Source organism: Neoarius graeffei, chromosome 28 (assembly GCF_027579695.1).
Source record: "Neoarius graeffei isolate fNeoGra1 chromosome 28, fNeoGra1.pri, whole genome shotgun sequence".
In the NCBI taxonomy this organism is placed as follows: domain Eukaryota; kingdom Metazoa; phylum Chordata; class Actinopteri; order Siluriformes; family Ariidae; genus Neoarius; species Neoarius graeffei.
The window spans coordinates 39,270,725-39,286,144 of record NC_083596.1 but is presented as its reverse complement, the minus strand read 5'-3'; the positions used below and the strand labels follow the sequence as shown (position 1 = coordinate 39,286,144).

At 43.5% G+C, this 15,420-nt stretch overlaps 1 protein-coding gene across 4 annotated transcripts in view; it reads left to right on the top strand.

The window, feature by feature from the left end:
• The first annotated feature begins 2,943 nt into the window (after positions 1-2,943).
• Positions 2,944-15,420, top strand: part of akap10 (A kinase (PRKA) anchor protein 10) — a 30,343-nt gene continuing 17,866 nt past the window's right edge. For 3 of the 4 annotated variants that reach the window (XM_060912955.1, XM_060912956.1, XM_060912953.1), the window contains exons 1-6: positions 2,944-3,171; positions 6,768-6,815; positions 7,354-7,536; positions 13,003-13,527; positions 14,422-14,520; positions 14,740-14,824. In XM_060912955.1, the coding sequence (XP_060768938.1) occupies positions 3,150-3,171; positions 6,768-6,815; positions 7,354-7,536; positions 13,003-13,527; positions 14,422-14,520; positions 14,740-14,824 (962 nt within the window). In that variant the 5' untranslated portion in view covers positions 2,944-3,149. The remainder of the gene's footprint in view (positions 3,172-6,767; positions 6,816-7,353; positions 7,537-13,002; positions 13,528-14,421; positions 14,521-14,739; positions 14,825-15,420) is intronic. The other variant, XM_060912954.1, reaches the window with a different exon arrangement.

The following is a 15,420-nucleotide window of genomic DNA, read 5'->3' as shown; positions in this document are numbered from 1 at the left end:
GTTATTACAATGACTCCTTAACTTGTACTCTTTTTAAGTCCATTTGTGCAGTGGAAAATTGCAAATAACGCACCATTCCTTTAATCTGTCTTTACTATTTATTCTACTTATTATGGAATACACATAAAGGCCACCTTTTAAATATAGGCAGTTTTAATATTTAATTTTTATGCAAATATCTTTTATCTGCTATCCATTAATATCTCATTAACAGAAATCCTGGTTAAACCTTAGATGCCTCATTACTCCCCTTATTAGTTTGCTACATGGGGCATGTAAGGATAATTATGTAGTACACTCCCCCCCCCCCCCCCCCCCCCCCCCCCCCGGGCTATATGTGTCCTGTACATGGTGTTAAGTCAGGTTTAACCAATGTTAATGCAAGAGACATTCATTTAGTTTCCATGCAAATTATACACAATAGTATGATTTCATACATTAATTTCCATAAGCACAAAGCATTGGTCACTTTATTAGGAACCTACTGTTTGATGTAGGTCTCTAATCAGCCGACCCCTTGACAGCAGCACAATGCATAAAATCATGCAGACACAAATCGAGAGCTTCAGATAATTAATGTTCACTTGAAACATAAGACTGGGACAAATTGTGATCTCAAAGTGTGATTTCCTTTCACTGGGGTATGGGTGTTGGTTTGAGCCGGATGGGCTGGTTTGAGTATTTCAGAAACTGCTGATCTCTTGGGGTTTTCACACACAACAGTCTCTAGATTTTGGTGCAAAAAACATTCAGCGAGCACCAGTTCTGTGGGGGTAAACAAACATCTTGTTGATAAGAGAGGTCAGAGGAAAATGGCCAGATTGGTTCGTGCTTTTTTTTTTTTGCCAGGAAGGATATAGTAACTCATAGCAAGTCTTTACAACCGTGGTGAGCAGAAAAGTATCTCGGCATGCAACAGCAGAAGACCACATTAGGTTCCGCTCCTGCCAGCCAAGAACAGGACTCTTAGAATCAATAAGTTTCTATTAAAGTGGCTGGTGAGTGTATGTTAGAACGGTAACTCACAAATTACACAATGTCCACTGTATGGCTGGAGTGAGGACACCTAACCAGTACAGCCATATGTTAAGTCAAGTTTATTTGTATAGCGCTTTTAACAATAAACATTGTCGCAAAGCAGCTTTACAGAATTTGAACGACTTAAAACATGAGCTAATTTTATCCCTAATCTATCCCCAATGAGCACGCCTGTGGCGATGCTGGCAAGGAAAAACTCCCTCAGACCACATGAGGAAGAAACCTCAAGGGGAACCCATCCTCATTTAGGCAACAACAGACAACATGACTATAACATTAACAGTTTTAACATGAAGTCAATGTTGATGTTATAACTCTTCATTGATGTGCAAAACTGTTCGTGACAACTGTTCGTGACAACTGCAGTCCTAAAGTTACAAGTCAGCTGTAGTCCTCAGCCATAAAAGCATTACTGTAAGAGTCCAGAGCGTCCTCTAGGTGTGACTTTCAACTGTCCATATAGGGCCGTCCTCCACAGGAGCGATGTGATGAGATTCCAACCAGACACGGCACCAGGATGGATCAGGCAGGTCCGAGGAGCAGAAGAGGTCAGCATCTTGATCCCAGGATTGACCTGTAACTCAGAGGGAGAGAAAACACAGGTTGTTAGGTATGCCCAGTGTCACCTGAATAAGTAGGAACAGTATGCATGTTGCACTGAGTACAAGCAGGGACTCCGGCGACTAACTATGACAGCATAACTAAAAGGGGAGAGCCGGGACATAAAGCAGCCAGCCACTATGCCGTCAACAAACTTGAGTGAGCAAGCGAGTGGGGGACTGACAGCATCCATGCATCCATCCCAGTTTATATGCTTTCTAATCGTCCCTTTCCAGATTTAGATCCCTATTGTCGTTATTATAACCTCCACTCCACACTTCTGAAAAGGCTTTCCACTAGATTTTGAAGTGTGTCTGGAGGGTTTTGTGCTCATTCAACAACAAGACCGTTCGTGACGTCGTGCACTGATGTTAGGTGAGAAGGTTTGGGGTGCATTTGACATTTCCAGTCCAGCATGTCTTCATGGAGCTTTGTGCACAGGAGCATTGTCGTGCTGGAACAGGTTTTGGGCCTGTCAGTTACAGTGAAGGGGAATTGTAATAATGTTAAAGCATACAAGGACATTGTATGTAGTTGTGTGCTTACAATGATCCTCATTTGGGTATGATGGACAGATGTCCACAAACTTTTGGCCATATGGTGAATCAGTGTCCCTGCTGTGCCACAACGTAATACTAGATCAGCTATGCTCTATTAATGGAGATAGTAGAGGGGGGTTAAAAAAATTTTCAAAAGTAACAGACAGTCTGTTATTGTGCATCAGTACAATATATATGTTTCATAATAGAGTAGTTAATATTACAGAGGAATAAAAGTGTCGAAATGGCGCCCCCTGGTGTGTGTGCTCAGAAGTTCTTGCGCATGCGCGTTTCAACCACAAGCCAGGTACATTCTCTATTGGTCTATTCACCACAACAAAATCGTACATTATTATTATTTTTATTATTATTATTAGACTGTCACTTCAACTGACAGATATCTATATATGAAATGTACATACAGGAAACTATTTTTGAAAAAAAAAACATACTTGCAAAAAGCGGTTTAAGCCTGCCATCACGTGGCTAAACATAAATGCATTATGCAAATAATTAATTATTCCTGTCAACATTCAGGAAAGACAAGTCAAACGTGGAGGCATTTTAACAGCGCAAGAAAATGAATGGACATCATCTTTTACGTTTTCACCGTTAACCATTAACAGGAATCTTGGTTAAATCTCAAACCCATCACTACTCCCTAGATCATTGTGCTACACAGTCTACGAACGAACGGATTCTGCGTCTCGTGTAGTGCACTACATATCCAACACGCAGTGATTTGGGATTCAGCCCTTGCTCCTGTATTCCGGAAGCGGTATGGTGGCACGACCAGCTCTGGAGCTAATTGGCATTAAAAAAAATATATCTATATATATATCTGATTTGGCGTTGTATTAAAATCCGTATGAATGTTTTTGGAGTCTGTCTGCAAAAAAGAGTAATGAATGAAGGCACCCGGGAGTCCACGAGATGCTGTCAGTGAGCTAAGGAAGCAGTCGCAGCGTGAAAATGTCGTTTTTTAGGCGGAAAGGTAAGGAAGTGCTCAGTGAAGCTGAGCTGAGGTGTTAGCCTGTTAGCCTGGAGTGGAGACAGGAAAGCGGGAAGATGACCGTCTCTGGCCTCTTTAACTGTTTAAAATGTTGAATTTATTAATTCATTGTTTAGTATTGGCCATATTAAAAAAATTAAGTGACTGTTACACTCATTAGCAAGTTGGTTAGCATACAGAGAAATAATAGCTAGCTTTCGTGCTAAGCTGACTGAATAACGTTAGCATCGCTGTCAGCGGACTAGCAGTCTGAGTGTTATATTCTGTACAATATATCTTAAATTTTATCTTTAATATTAAAAAAAAATTGTGAGGAGGATGTTCTTTCAGTTAGTTAGCATTAATCACCACCTGCTACTCGACTGAGAGACGGTTAGTCCTGTTTGTACACACAACGTTGATAAACATTGCTCTCTTTTTATCTACACGTCATGTAGGCTTTTTTTTTTTTTTGGTCCTCAATCCTGACTGATTTTGTGCACACATTTGCAATCCAAAGCACTTCACTCGTCTTTCCATCCACCTTCATTCCGCCTTCCTTTAATCCTTGACGCCCTGTTTTTCCGGTTTATATTATGTGCTTTTATTATATGCTTAAAATGAGCAGTCAAATGTAGCACAAGGGACGAGACAATACCAACTCGTAAAATATCGTTACCTTTCTTCTCACTTGCCATAAATCATAGGGATTTTAGCAATAAAAACCTACTTGAGAGGGGGCGTATACTTTTGCACCCGATTATAGACGTCTGATTAAATCGCAGCGCTGTTGAATTCTCGAGTCTGATTGGTCATTTGCGGTTCTGAAAGTAGTTCCGGCTGAAAGGCAAACTACAGGTTAATATTAATACGCTGCTCTACTATACAGTACTAGTAACACTTTACTCAGGATGGAAGAAGTTCTACATAATCTAATCCTAATAACCAGATTTTTAAATACCTTCCTTTAAAAAAAAAAAAAAAATTAAACAAAGCTATATCATCTTTGATTGATATGGTGATGTTTTCTGTGAAATGTTTATTTAACATATTTTATGGAAGGAGTCTACACGGTGGTGTAGTGGTTAGAAGGTCTGGGTTCGAGCCCCGTGGCTGGCGAGGGCCTTTCTGTGTGGAGTTTGCATGTTCTCCCCGTGTCCGCGTGGGTTTCCCCCACAGTCCAAAGACATGCAGGTTAGGTTAACTGGTGACTCTAAATTGACGGTAGGTGTGAGTGTGAATGGTTGTCTGTGTGTCAGCCCTGTGATGCCCTGGCGACTTGTCCAGGGTGTACCCCGCCTTTCGCCCGTAGTCAGCTGGGATAGGCTCCAGCTTGCCTGCGACCCTGTAGAACAGGATAAAGCGGCTACAGATAATGAGATGAGATGAATTAAACTTGCAATTGTTGACAGTCTCACACTTCAGGATGTGCGGTCATTTAATAATTATTTGCCGAAGCTGAAGTGAATAATAACCGAGACGAAGTTGCTTGTCTTTGTACCATAGGAGTTTAACGACAACTTGTCTCGGTCGTGGGTTTTCCTTGTTGATAGTGCCGTTCCGATGTGCCCTTTCAATCTCGAGATCCTTTACTTCCAACTTTAGGTTCTTTGTGAATATGTCTCTTACCTTGACCTCAGTGTCTGCCCAAGTTTCCCTGATATTGTCTCCTTCAATCCCATCAATTGTTGCGTCGGCTTTGATTCACCAAGTAGTCGACCTTTTTGGCCATCTCTGATTCATCTTCCGGTTTAGAATTCTTACTTGAGTCTTTGATTGAAGCTTTAAGTGAGTCTGTTTCGGCTTTCGAGTATTGGAGGGACGTTTTTAGGTCCTGGACTTCCCTAACCAGCGAATCAATCCTCTTATTCGATGAGTCCATTAACATTTGGGTAAAGTTTTAAAGTTGAGGCAGATAATTGTTTTAGTCTAAATACACAGGTGGTTTTATTTAAAAAAATCGAATAAAAAAATTATTTCAACCTTCAAAAGCGGCACGGTGCAGACTTGTCACTTATCCATACCAACTCTCATAAAATGCTTTGTTTTGAAATAAATCACAATTCCACCTTACCTTTTGAATAGTTGTAGACCAAACTTCCTAGAATCTTTAGTGCTTTTAGGAACAGCATTTTCTTTCATAATTTGTAATTCTTCCTCACTTGCGGTGAAAAAGCTATTGGCCACCATTTTGCTGAGTCGCTCGAGGTGATTTATTGAGAAACAGTCAGTTTCTCAACCAATCAGCATGCACGATTTTCTATAATAATCATCATCATCTTCACCTGTCCAGCGTAGTCCGGGTTGGGTCCCTTTTCCTAGGGTTTCTTGGCTAAGTACGGCCAGCTAGCCACTCCTGCTACACTGCTTTTGGTCATGGGCAAGTTAGAGTAGTCAATTAGTCTAACCGCATGTCTTTGGACTGTGGAGGAAACCCACGCAGGCACAGGGAGAACATGCAAACTCCACACAGAAAGGCCCCGTTGGCCACTGAGCTCGAACCCAGAACCTTCTTGCTGTGAGGTGACAGCGCTAACCACTACACCACCGTGCCGCCCTTTCTATAATCACCTGAGTATTTATGCTAATGGAAAATAATTAACTTTTGGTATGATAACAGTCGCCCCGCTTCATGTCAGGTCATATCACGCTACCTCTTTGTTGATTATTTTTCTCTAACTGCACACCCAGTTATAGTGCGTATTCCTTACATAATACCACATATTACAGCCCTGAAGTATTTGGATGATGTCATACAGGATGTGACGCTCAAAGAATTTCCTTTGTGTTTTAGCCAGACATGTTTTTCCGGCGACTCCGTTTTGAAGCCTTTCCTTCGTCTTTGCTCCTAATTTAGGATAAGAACTACAATGACTGTACATTCACAGCCAGCTTTGGGATTTGACCCTTCAGATGTTTCATAACAACCTCTTTTTTTTTTTTTTGCTTTGATTTCTCAAAGGCTATGTCTGTTTTCCATATTATAGCATCAAGATAATGAGTTCTAATGATTAATTAAGCAGTTAGTTCTCGATGTTTGTTGTTATAATTCTTACTGTCCAAGACGCACCTGTAATCTTACAACAGGACCATCAAGATTTCTCAGTGTTCCTGAGTGTTTTTCTTCTAGAGTCCTTGTACGTCCACGTTCATTTTGGGCCTGCAGTATTTGCTTCAATCCCACAGTGCTGTTGAAGTCTCGAATCCGATTGGCCAGAAGGTGGTGATTCATTTCTCTAACAGCAGCTCAGAGAGTAGCGTCTGGCTGCACTGGAGTAACACGTGGACTTGTATGGTGCACGCTACTGTACATTGCTGATATTTTGCGAACGTTCCGCAACATTAAATGGATAAAGCAGTACAGTGTGCCATCCTTTAAGGAATAAAATTGTAATTGTTGACATTGCTGTTGTAAAAAAGCAGTAAACTACTTCCGTGTGTGCAGTTATTGGAAAATAGCCAAGTTTGGGCTGGTAAAAATGATTCCGTCGCTGATCATTTTCCTATTACGTAAAAACCCGTTGTTTTATTCCTTATATGTGGACTGTCCTAGTTGCATCTTGATAATTTAGTAACCTCCTGTGTTCTTTGCTCGACAGCTAAAGGAAAGGAACCAGAGAAAGCAGTAGATCCGAAAGCAGGCAGAGGTGAGTATGTTATCTTAATATCTTCGTCATTACTTTCTGATCGGCTGTCGTCTTTTAGGAGCAGATGATATGGTGTCAGAAGCTACAATTATTTGGGTATTTGTTATCCTGCTATGCTGAGTTTAGGCACATACTGATGTATTATGAACAGGATGAGATGGAGGATCAGATAAAAGTTTGGAGTGCAAAGGCAGCGCATCAGGAGACATGTTTTCAGCTCATGACTGATTTTATCATTAAACGAGTTCACTGAGAGCTCGTCAGAGACACGGCCTGAGTTCTCAAGGTTATGTAAGGTCAACCTCCCACACAAGCCTCTTGACTGCACAATACCACTCATGTTTACACTTTGATTGATTAATAGACGAAGACTCAGCCTTATTTTTTTAGTCAGCTCACAAATTTTCTTAAGATCTGTTGCACAGTGCTATAACACAGAGCAAGCACACAGCTATCCGCTTAGATAATGAGCTCGTGCTCGTTATACAGGCTACATTTAAATTTTATTTTCCTCTCTGATTTTTTTTTTCCTCCCCAGAAGGCTCTGCACTGTCGCCCAACTCCCCCTCAAGGAATCACCATGCCATCCTGGAGGCGGCTGGCCCGAGCCACGTGGCCATCAGCGCCATCTCTGCTAACATGGACTCGTTCGCACGTGGCCGCACGGCCATCCTCAAAAAGCAGCCCAGCCACATGGAGGCAGCCCACTTCGGAGACCTGGGTGCGCCTCTTTTCATATTCTACAGCGTCTCTTTCGGTTAGATGTAACGTATAGAAAGAAAATAAATTCGGCGGATAATTTTAGTCTGGATGCACGTGTCCGTGATTCACGTTTTTGATGGGGAGGGAGATGTTTGGCTGCTTCTACTTGCCGTATTCAGTCTCGTGGTGCTCATATCAGTGACCCTCCCCCAGATGTATATGGATAACATGAAGCACTCCTATTGGAAATGGAAGCCTTGGTACCACTGTCGTAAAAGCACAGCCGTTATCTAGCTTTAACTGGGACAGGAGAAGCTGGACATAAGCCAACTAAAGATCAAACAAAAGCATGAATAATGTTTTCAAAGTCATACGAAACGTACACTCACTGGCCACTTTAATAGGAAATTGTTCTTGATTCTAATAGTCGAGGACCTGGCTTAGACACGTATGCACATAATTTAGGAGGGGATAACCCAACTGTTCTAGGCTAATTTGACCTCCAGGAATAACTTGGGACGTGTGCCAAAATTGCTATCCGGGGCAAACAGCCTGAAAATTACCGATCCAAAATGGCTGCCGGTATTACGGTATTATTATTGTGTTATTCTTCATGTTCCTGACCCTGGTTTATGTGACACACAAACAGTAATAACGCGATGTTAAAAGTTATATTGTTGGCTGTTAAACATTTAGGCTGTCAAGATATTGCTGCCTACTAAAATAATAAGTTTTGTATGTATTTTTCACGGGCAGCACGGTGGTGTAGTGGTTAGCGCTGTCGCCTCACAGCAAGAAGGTCCGGGTTCGAGCCCCGGGGCCGGCGAGGGCTTTTCTGTGCGGAGTTTGCATGTTCTCCCCGTGTCCGCGTGGGTTTCCTCCGGGTGCTCCGGTTTCCCCCACAGTCCAAAGACATGCAGGTTAGGTTAACTGGTGACTCTAAATTGACCGTAGGTGTGAATGTGAGTGTGAATGGTTGTCTGTGTCTATGTGTCAGCCCTGTGATGACCTGGCGACTTGTCCAGGGTGTACCCCGCCTTTCGCCCGTAGTCAGCTGGGATAGGCTCCAGCTTGCCTGCGACCCTGTAGAACAGGATAAAGCGGCTACAGATAATGAGATGAGATGTATTTTTCACTTTAAGTTCACATTCCATCGATCATGATATGATTGAACATACAATTTCTTTATCTTAATCAAATGCTTGCTTTCTTCTACTCTTCTCAGTTATGTGCATAAGTCTGCCGATTCCATGATTTCATGTTTGAGGTAGGGTTATTCTGTTTTTCTCATGTTTTCAGTGAAACTGCAATTTTGGCCAATTTTTGGTCTTTTTTTTTAAATTGCCCTTGACCATAGCTTGTTCCCTTTTCCTTCAATCATGAAAATGATGTCGCTAATGGAGTCCCCATACCCAAAAACCCATAAAGTGAGTTATTGCACATACTTCTGTGGTGAGTGGTTAAAAAAATCCTGATATTTTCAGTATGGCTACCAGCAGCCATCTTGGATTGGTAATTTTTGGCCTGTTCGCCCCGGGTAGCAATTTTGGCACACATCCGAAGTTGTTCCTCGGGTTCAAATTAGCCTACAACAGTTGAGTTATCCTCTCCTAAATTATGTGCATACATATCTAACCCAGGTCCTCGACTATAACACTACGTTCACACTGCAGGCTGAAGTGACTCAAATCCGATTTTTTCGCCCATATGTGACCTGTATCCAATCTTTTATTGACAATATGAACGACACAGATTCGATTTTTTCAAATCCGACCCAGGCCGTTTGGATATGTGGTCCTAATTCCGATTCCTATCCGCTCTTTTCATATGCGACTTCAGTCTGAACCGCCAGGTCGCATTCATCCGACTTGCACGTCATCAACAAGCCACAAACGTCACTATTCTGCGCTGAAGTAGGCGGCGGGTCTCTCAAAAAAAGTTACAACAACATGCGGCATGACATCAATGCGACTCCGCACCCACACGTTCCTTTGAACGGAGGTTGCAGTCACTACCCCGCAGAACGCCTGAGCCAAAACCCTTGCCCTCTTCCTTCTCAGCCTCCTCCTTAACATCAGGCTATTGTGCATGTTCTGGCTCCGTCGCAACAACAACTGCATCATCGCCAGGTACTCCATGCTGGCTACTGTCATACACAGGAAACTTTAGGTTACTTCCGTAAACACTGGCCATGCTCACTGCGTGTGACGTCGTCGTATCCTGCAATGCGCATGCGGAACACTTTTAGGTCGCTTTTCGTTCATACTGAGGATCACATACAAGTCGCATATATTTGTTAATGTGAACGACCTCACAAAAAAATCGGATTTCACAAAAAAATCGGAATTGAGCATTAAGCCTTGCAGTGTGAACGTAGTGTTAGAGTCCTGTTCTTGGCTGGCATTGAGTGGAACCCAATGTGTTGTTCTGCTTTTGCATGCTGAGATGCTTTTCTGCTCACCACGGCTGTAGAGTGATTTATATATCCTTCCTGGCAAAAAAGCTCGAACCATTCTGACCATTTTCCTCTGACCTCTCATCAACAAGGCGTTTGTTTCCACCCACAAAACTGTCGGTCGGTCACTCACTCAGTGTTTTTTGTTTTTCGCACCATTCTGTGTAAACTCTAGAGACTGTCGTGTGTGTGTGTGTGTGTGTGTGTGTGTGTGTGTGTGTGTGTGTGTGTGTGAAAACCCCAAGAGATCAGCAGCTTCTGAAATCCTCAAACCAACACCCATGCCACAGTGAAAGTCAGTCACACTTTGTGATCACAATTTTTTCTCATTCTGATGTTAATTAACCGAAGCTCTTGATTTGTATCCGCATGATTTCGTGCATGGGATTGGCTGATTAGATAACTGCATAAAACACCAGGTACCTAATGGCCCTTTTCCACTACCCTTTTTCAGCTCACTTCAGCTCGCTTCAGCTCACTTCAGCCCGACACGGCTCGCGTTTCGACTACCAAAAACCAGCACGACTCAGCTCGTTTCAGCCCTGCTTAGCCCCTAAAACTCGCACCGTTTTGGAGTGGGGCTGAAGCGAGCCAAACCGTGCCGACTGAGGCTGGGGGCGTGAGCAGACACTCCCCTGTGCACTGATTGGTGAGGAGGAGTGTCCTCACATGCCCACACACGCCCCGCGAGCGCGCTGGGATCTGTAAACACCGCAAACCCGGAAGGAGAATAATTATGAATTACGAGAATTTCTGAAGCCTTATGCGCCTCGCCTCATCTATACGCTCTTGCCAGTATCTGTCCGCGTTGTCTGTGACAACAAGCCACAGCACCAAGACCAGCAACACTAACGACTCCATGTCCTCCATGTTTATTGTTTACTATTCGGGTCGTGAGACTACCGCTTAAAAGATCACTGAATCAGTGACATACAGAGCATCGTGCACGAGTTCGCGGAGCGCAAGGCTCGTCGTATGCCCTTCAAATAATGCGCGCAGTAGGCTATTGATGTTTTATTATGAGCCATGTACAGTATGTCGCCGAATGTTTTTTTGTTTCTGAGTTACATGTTCGTTTGAAGGACTTGATGTACTAAATAACATAGTTGCACCCGGTAGTGTTGAAATTGGTAAACACCGCAGTTGCGGACATTTTGTAGCCTAAAATGATGTTATGATAAGCTTTAATAAAGGGCCTGGTCATTTGCCCCGCCCCCGGCCCGGCTCTGACTTGTTCCGCCACTGTCACTGATGTCACTGTTTGCGCTGCTTAACGACATCACATGACGTCCACCCACTTTCGCTAACTCCACCCAATGTGTCCACCCACTTCCAGCCAGCACGGTTCAGCGCGGTTGTAGTCGAAATGCAACTCCAACAGCCCCACTCAGCTCGACTCGGCACGGCTCAGCCGCGTTTGTAGTGGAAAAGCGGCATAATAAAGTGGCCGGTGAGTGTACAAGTCAGTAATGTAATGTTTCCAGAGTCTTGCCCAGGACGCGAGTTAGCAGCAGGCTTTCGTCTAAACAGGGGAACAGGGGCGCTGCGCCCTCTTACTCTCGGCGTGCGCCCCCTTACCGACTCCGTGAAAACATCCCAGCAACACTACGTGGCAATGTGTCTGATCATCAAATACGTTATAATTGCTCCAAAAATATTCCAATCATAGTAGATACACCGCCAGACGGAGCAAAAACAATCCGAATTGGCGTTTTCCAGACTGAGGCGCCATGTTGTTTAGTTGTTTACTTGTCGCGGCTGCTCTCGCGAGATTTGACATGGGTTACATACAAGGTCAGCTGACTTGTAGAGCGAGATTTCTCGAGACTGAATGACCTTTCACCCACCGGCACGGGAGCTTTTGACAGAAGTAGTTTGCGAGTTGTTTTTGTTGACACTTGGGCATTTAAAGATGTCATCCTGCGGCACGAAACGGAAGAAAGCCAAAGACTGTCCGGGGCAGAAGAAGATTACTTCTTTCTTTTTCAGTGTTGACAGACAATTTGTTACAATTTCCCTCTCAGATAGCCTCAGAATGTCCCATTGGAGCATTTTTCAAAGGCTTTGCACGGCGGGGGGGGGACAACCGGCACCATCTCCCCCCCCCCGCTTCGCTCCCTCACCATGGTGAGCGCCCTCATACTAAATTTTTCTAGAAAAAACCCTGAGCAGGTAGTGTTCATTAGAGACCTATAGAGCATCCAGAGGACAACATGTGCCTTTATAGCACATCAAAGATGAGGAAGCTATCTACTAACGTTTTGTTCCTGTCTGAATGTGTTACAGTAAAGCGTTGAGCATTGTGTGGTGATGAAGCTGGTACCAGGAAATAGCTTTAGGTGCAAATAGTTAGATGAGCTTTTTCGGCATTGCGCGTGTATCCTTGCGATGCTCAGTAAACCCTGATGTGTCTGTATAGAGGTGCGTGTGGTTGAACTGGTGTTGCAACCTTGAACAAAGAGGAATCCTGCCGCGTTGAAGCCAGACAGCCGTTACAACAGACAATCGGTCTTTCTTCACCGGCCCCTTCACGAGGGAGACGCCCATCACCGATAATCATTCTCCCAGTCCTCTTCCTCTCCCTGATGCTTTGAAAAACAGGCTGTTGTAGCCACAACGCTCTCGCCTGCCATTGTATCAGTCACAGTTCAACCTCTGCGTTCCTGCTGGTGTCCAGAAGCGAAAGTCAGCAGCTCTGTCAGCTGTTAAAGGAATTCGTCAGCCAATTCAAATCTTTATGTCCACACGCAATATAGAGCATGGAAACGATTGCATAACGCAGGTTCGAGGAGTTGTAACAAGACCCAGGTGTATATGGATTGCATAATTCAGAAAGCAAGCTGATGCATGCTGAGGATGTCGGAGTCACAAGTGTTTCCTGACTTTTCTTGGCAACATAAAAAATATGCCGTATCTTTAATAGTCCGGAGCACCCAGATGTGTTGTGATGTGATGTGGTGTGATTTATGTAATATTGAAGAAGCCAGAACAGTCATGATTAATATTGTCAGTATTACGTTTCCTCTTTAGGTTACTCCAGCGTGAACTATCAGACACAGGAGACACGTTCACGGCTCTCTAAGACGGTGGAGCAGGTGCTCCGCGACGCCGTGGCGCTGCCCTACTATCTGCACTTCATGGTGACGCGCTCTGCCGAGCACCTGGCGCGCTTTTGGCTGGAGGCTGAGAGTTTCCGGTCCACCAGCTGGTCTCGCGTGCGCGCTCACAGCCTCAACTCGGTGAAGCACAGCTCCCTGGCTGAGACCGCCTCCACTCTGGGCTTCTTGACGTCTCCAGACTCTCCGCCGGCTCTCAGCATCTCGCCCGGCTTAGATGAAGGGGAATACGAGGACACTTTTACTTCTCGGACACCTTCCAGTCCCCAGGACGCTAATTCTCTTTGCGGGGCAGGACGCCGAGACTCTGTTAATCACGAAGAAGGGTTGAGGCTGAGCCGACGCCCCTCTACTTCCTCGGCATCCTCCAGGACGGGAACTCCAGTTAAAGGCCAGGCTCCGAATACACTCCGCGAGCTGTCTGACAAGCTTATGAAGAGTGAGTACTGAGTGATGGGTACGTGTATGAATGAACGTACATATGTCTATATAATAATATGGGGAAATAATCAGCGATGACGTCGCAACCAGAGTTACTGTTCCCGCCCTGAGGTTGATTATTTTCCAATAATAACCTGCTGAAAAAGTGTTTTATTCCTCTTACACCACAGCAGTCATTAAAGAAAAACGCGTCATGGTTTTTATTCCATTATAAATATGTTCAGTGTTCTGGAACAGTACCGTTTTGCAGAGTTCATCATGTTCTTAGCTTTCTTTCTCCTACGACATTCTACATGGTTCACGGACTTCCACCATTTACACAAGCGTGACAACAGATCCTGTCTTAGCAGCTAATGACTCTTCCTGTCTTCGAGGCTTTGATAATAGTGCTCATTTGTGTTTCCTCCAAATGGTAGAAGTAGTGCATGATCTGGTAAAAAAAAGTCTTTCGTTATGGCACAAGGAATAAAGCTGCAGGGAAGGCAGCAAGTAGAGCAAGTCAATTGAGCTAAAAGTCATGACATTAACCTTGTGAGACGAGGCAGATGCCATCAGCCTAGGGCTCTTAAACAGTCAGGCCTTTAATGAATGAGCATAAAAACTAGCCAACTCTAAATCTACATTAGAACAGGGCTATAAACCGCAGCGTGAAATGTAGTTAAACTGCGCGTCAGCTCGCTCTCTGTCACCTTCGTGGAATTGAAATGTGACGCATAGAACGTTTTCTATGCAACATTAATGGCTTTAAAATGTCGTACGGTTCTGGATAGTTTGAAGTACTTAGTGCTTTGTTTTTTAGTAGTGTCTTGCCACTGTGATTCCTATCTTTTTTTTTTCTTTCTTTTCCCCCTCCTTTTATTTCACTGTACATCTCTCTTTAACTCTGCTGTAGGTATAGAGCGGGATGCAGTCAACATTTTTACTAAGTACGTGTCTCCAGACGCTTCTAGGCCCATCCCGATCACCGAGCAGATCCGAAACGACATTGTTGGTAAGAAAGCCTCGTCCTCTGTATAGTTTACTACTTCTACACACTTTTAACAAAGCATAATAAGATTAGAGTCTAATATATAAGGCGTTTTTTATATGGCAAATGACATCATCTGCTATTAAAATCCCCAAACGATTTTGTCTGGATAATAAGTTTATCAAAGGATAATCATTACATTATCAACATGCAGTGATTTTTTATTTTTTATTTTTTTGCCAGCTAAAATCTGTGGAGAAGACGGTCAGGTGGACCCAAACTGCTTTGTTATTGCGCAGTCAGTCGTGTTCACCATTATGGAGCAGCAGTAAGTAATTCTTGCTTCATGGGTCTATATAATGTGTATATATACAGGGTGCGATTTGTCAAAAAACCAGAAGGGGGGGATGGTTTTTTTTTTTTAAATCATGAAACGTCACAAAATTAAGGTAACAATAGGCTAACAGCTCAATAACATCCGATGATATCAAATGAATAACAGTAAATGAAAACGAACACTAAACCAGAGATAGTAAATTCATCTTCCTATCTCTCTGACTAAATACACGAACACTAACACACAACAAAGTTCGCATTGCTTGTCGCGTTGCTGTGATGTTTCTCTCCCTCCAGATTAAATGGACAGTGACTCGAAAATCACTAAAATACATGAATACTAAATGAACAGTTTGCTCTGATGGCGCAGTTCACATTGTGCGCAGCACCCACGTGCAATGAACCGGTGCTACAGGTGCTCTAGCCCCTGCCCCTTTTCTGTTTGCTGTCCAAAGTGCCCTTTTCATAGGGACTGTTTTGTTGTTGTTTTTTTTTTTAATATTTGTAAAAGATAAGTTAGCTCCAACATCAATATTCTCTACAATTTGACAATAATATAATATATGAAATTATAGATTTATAAAATAA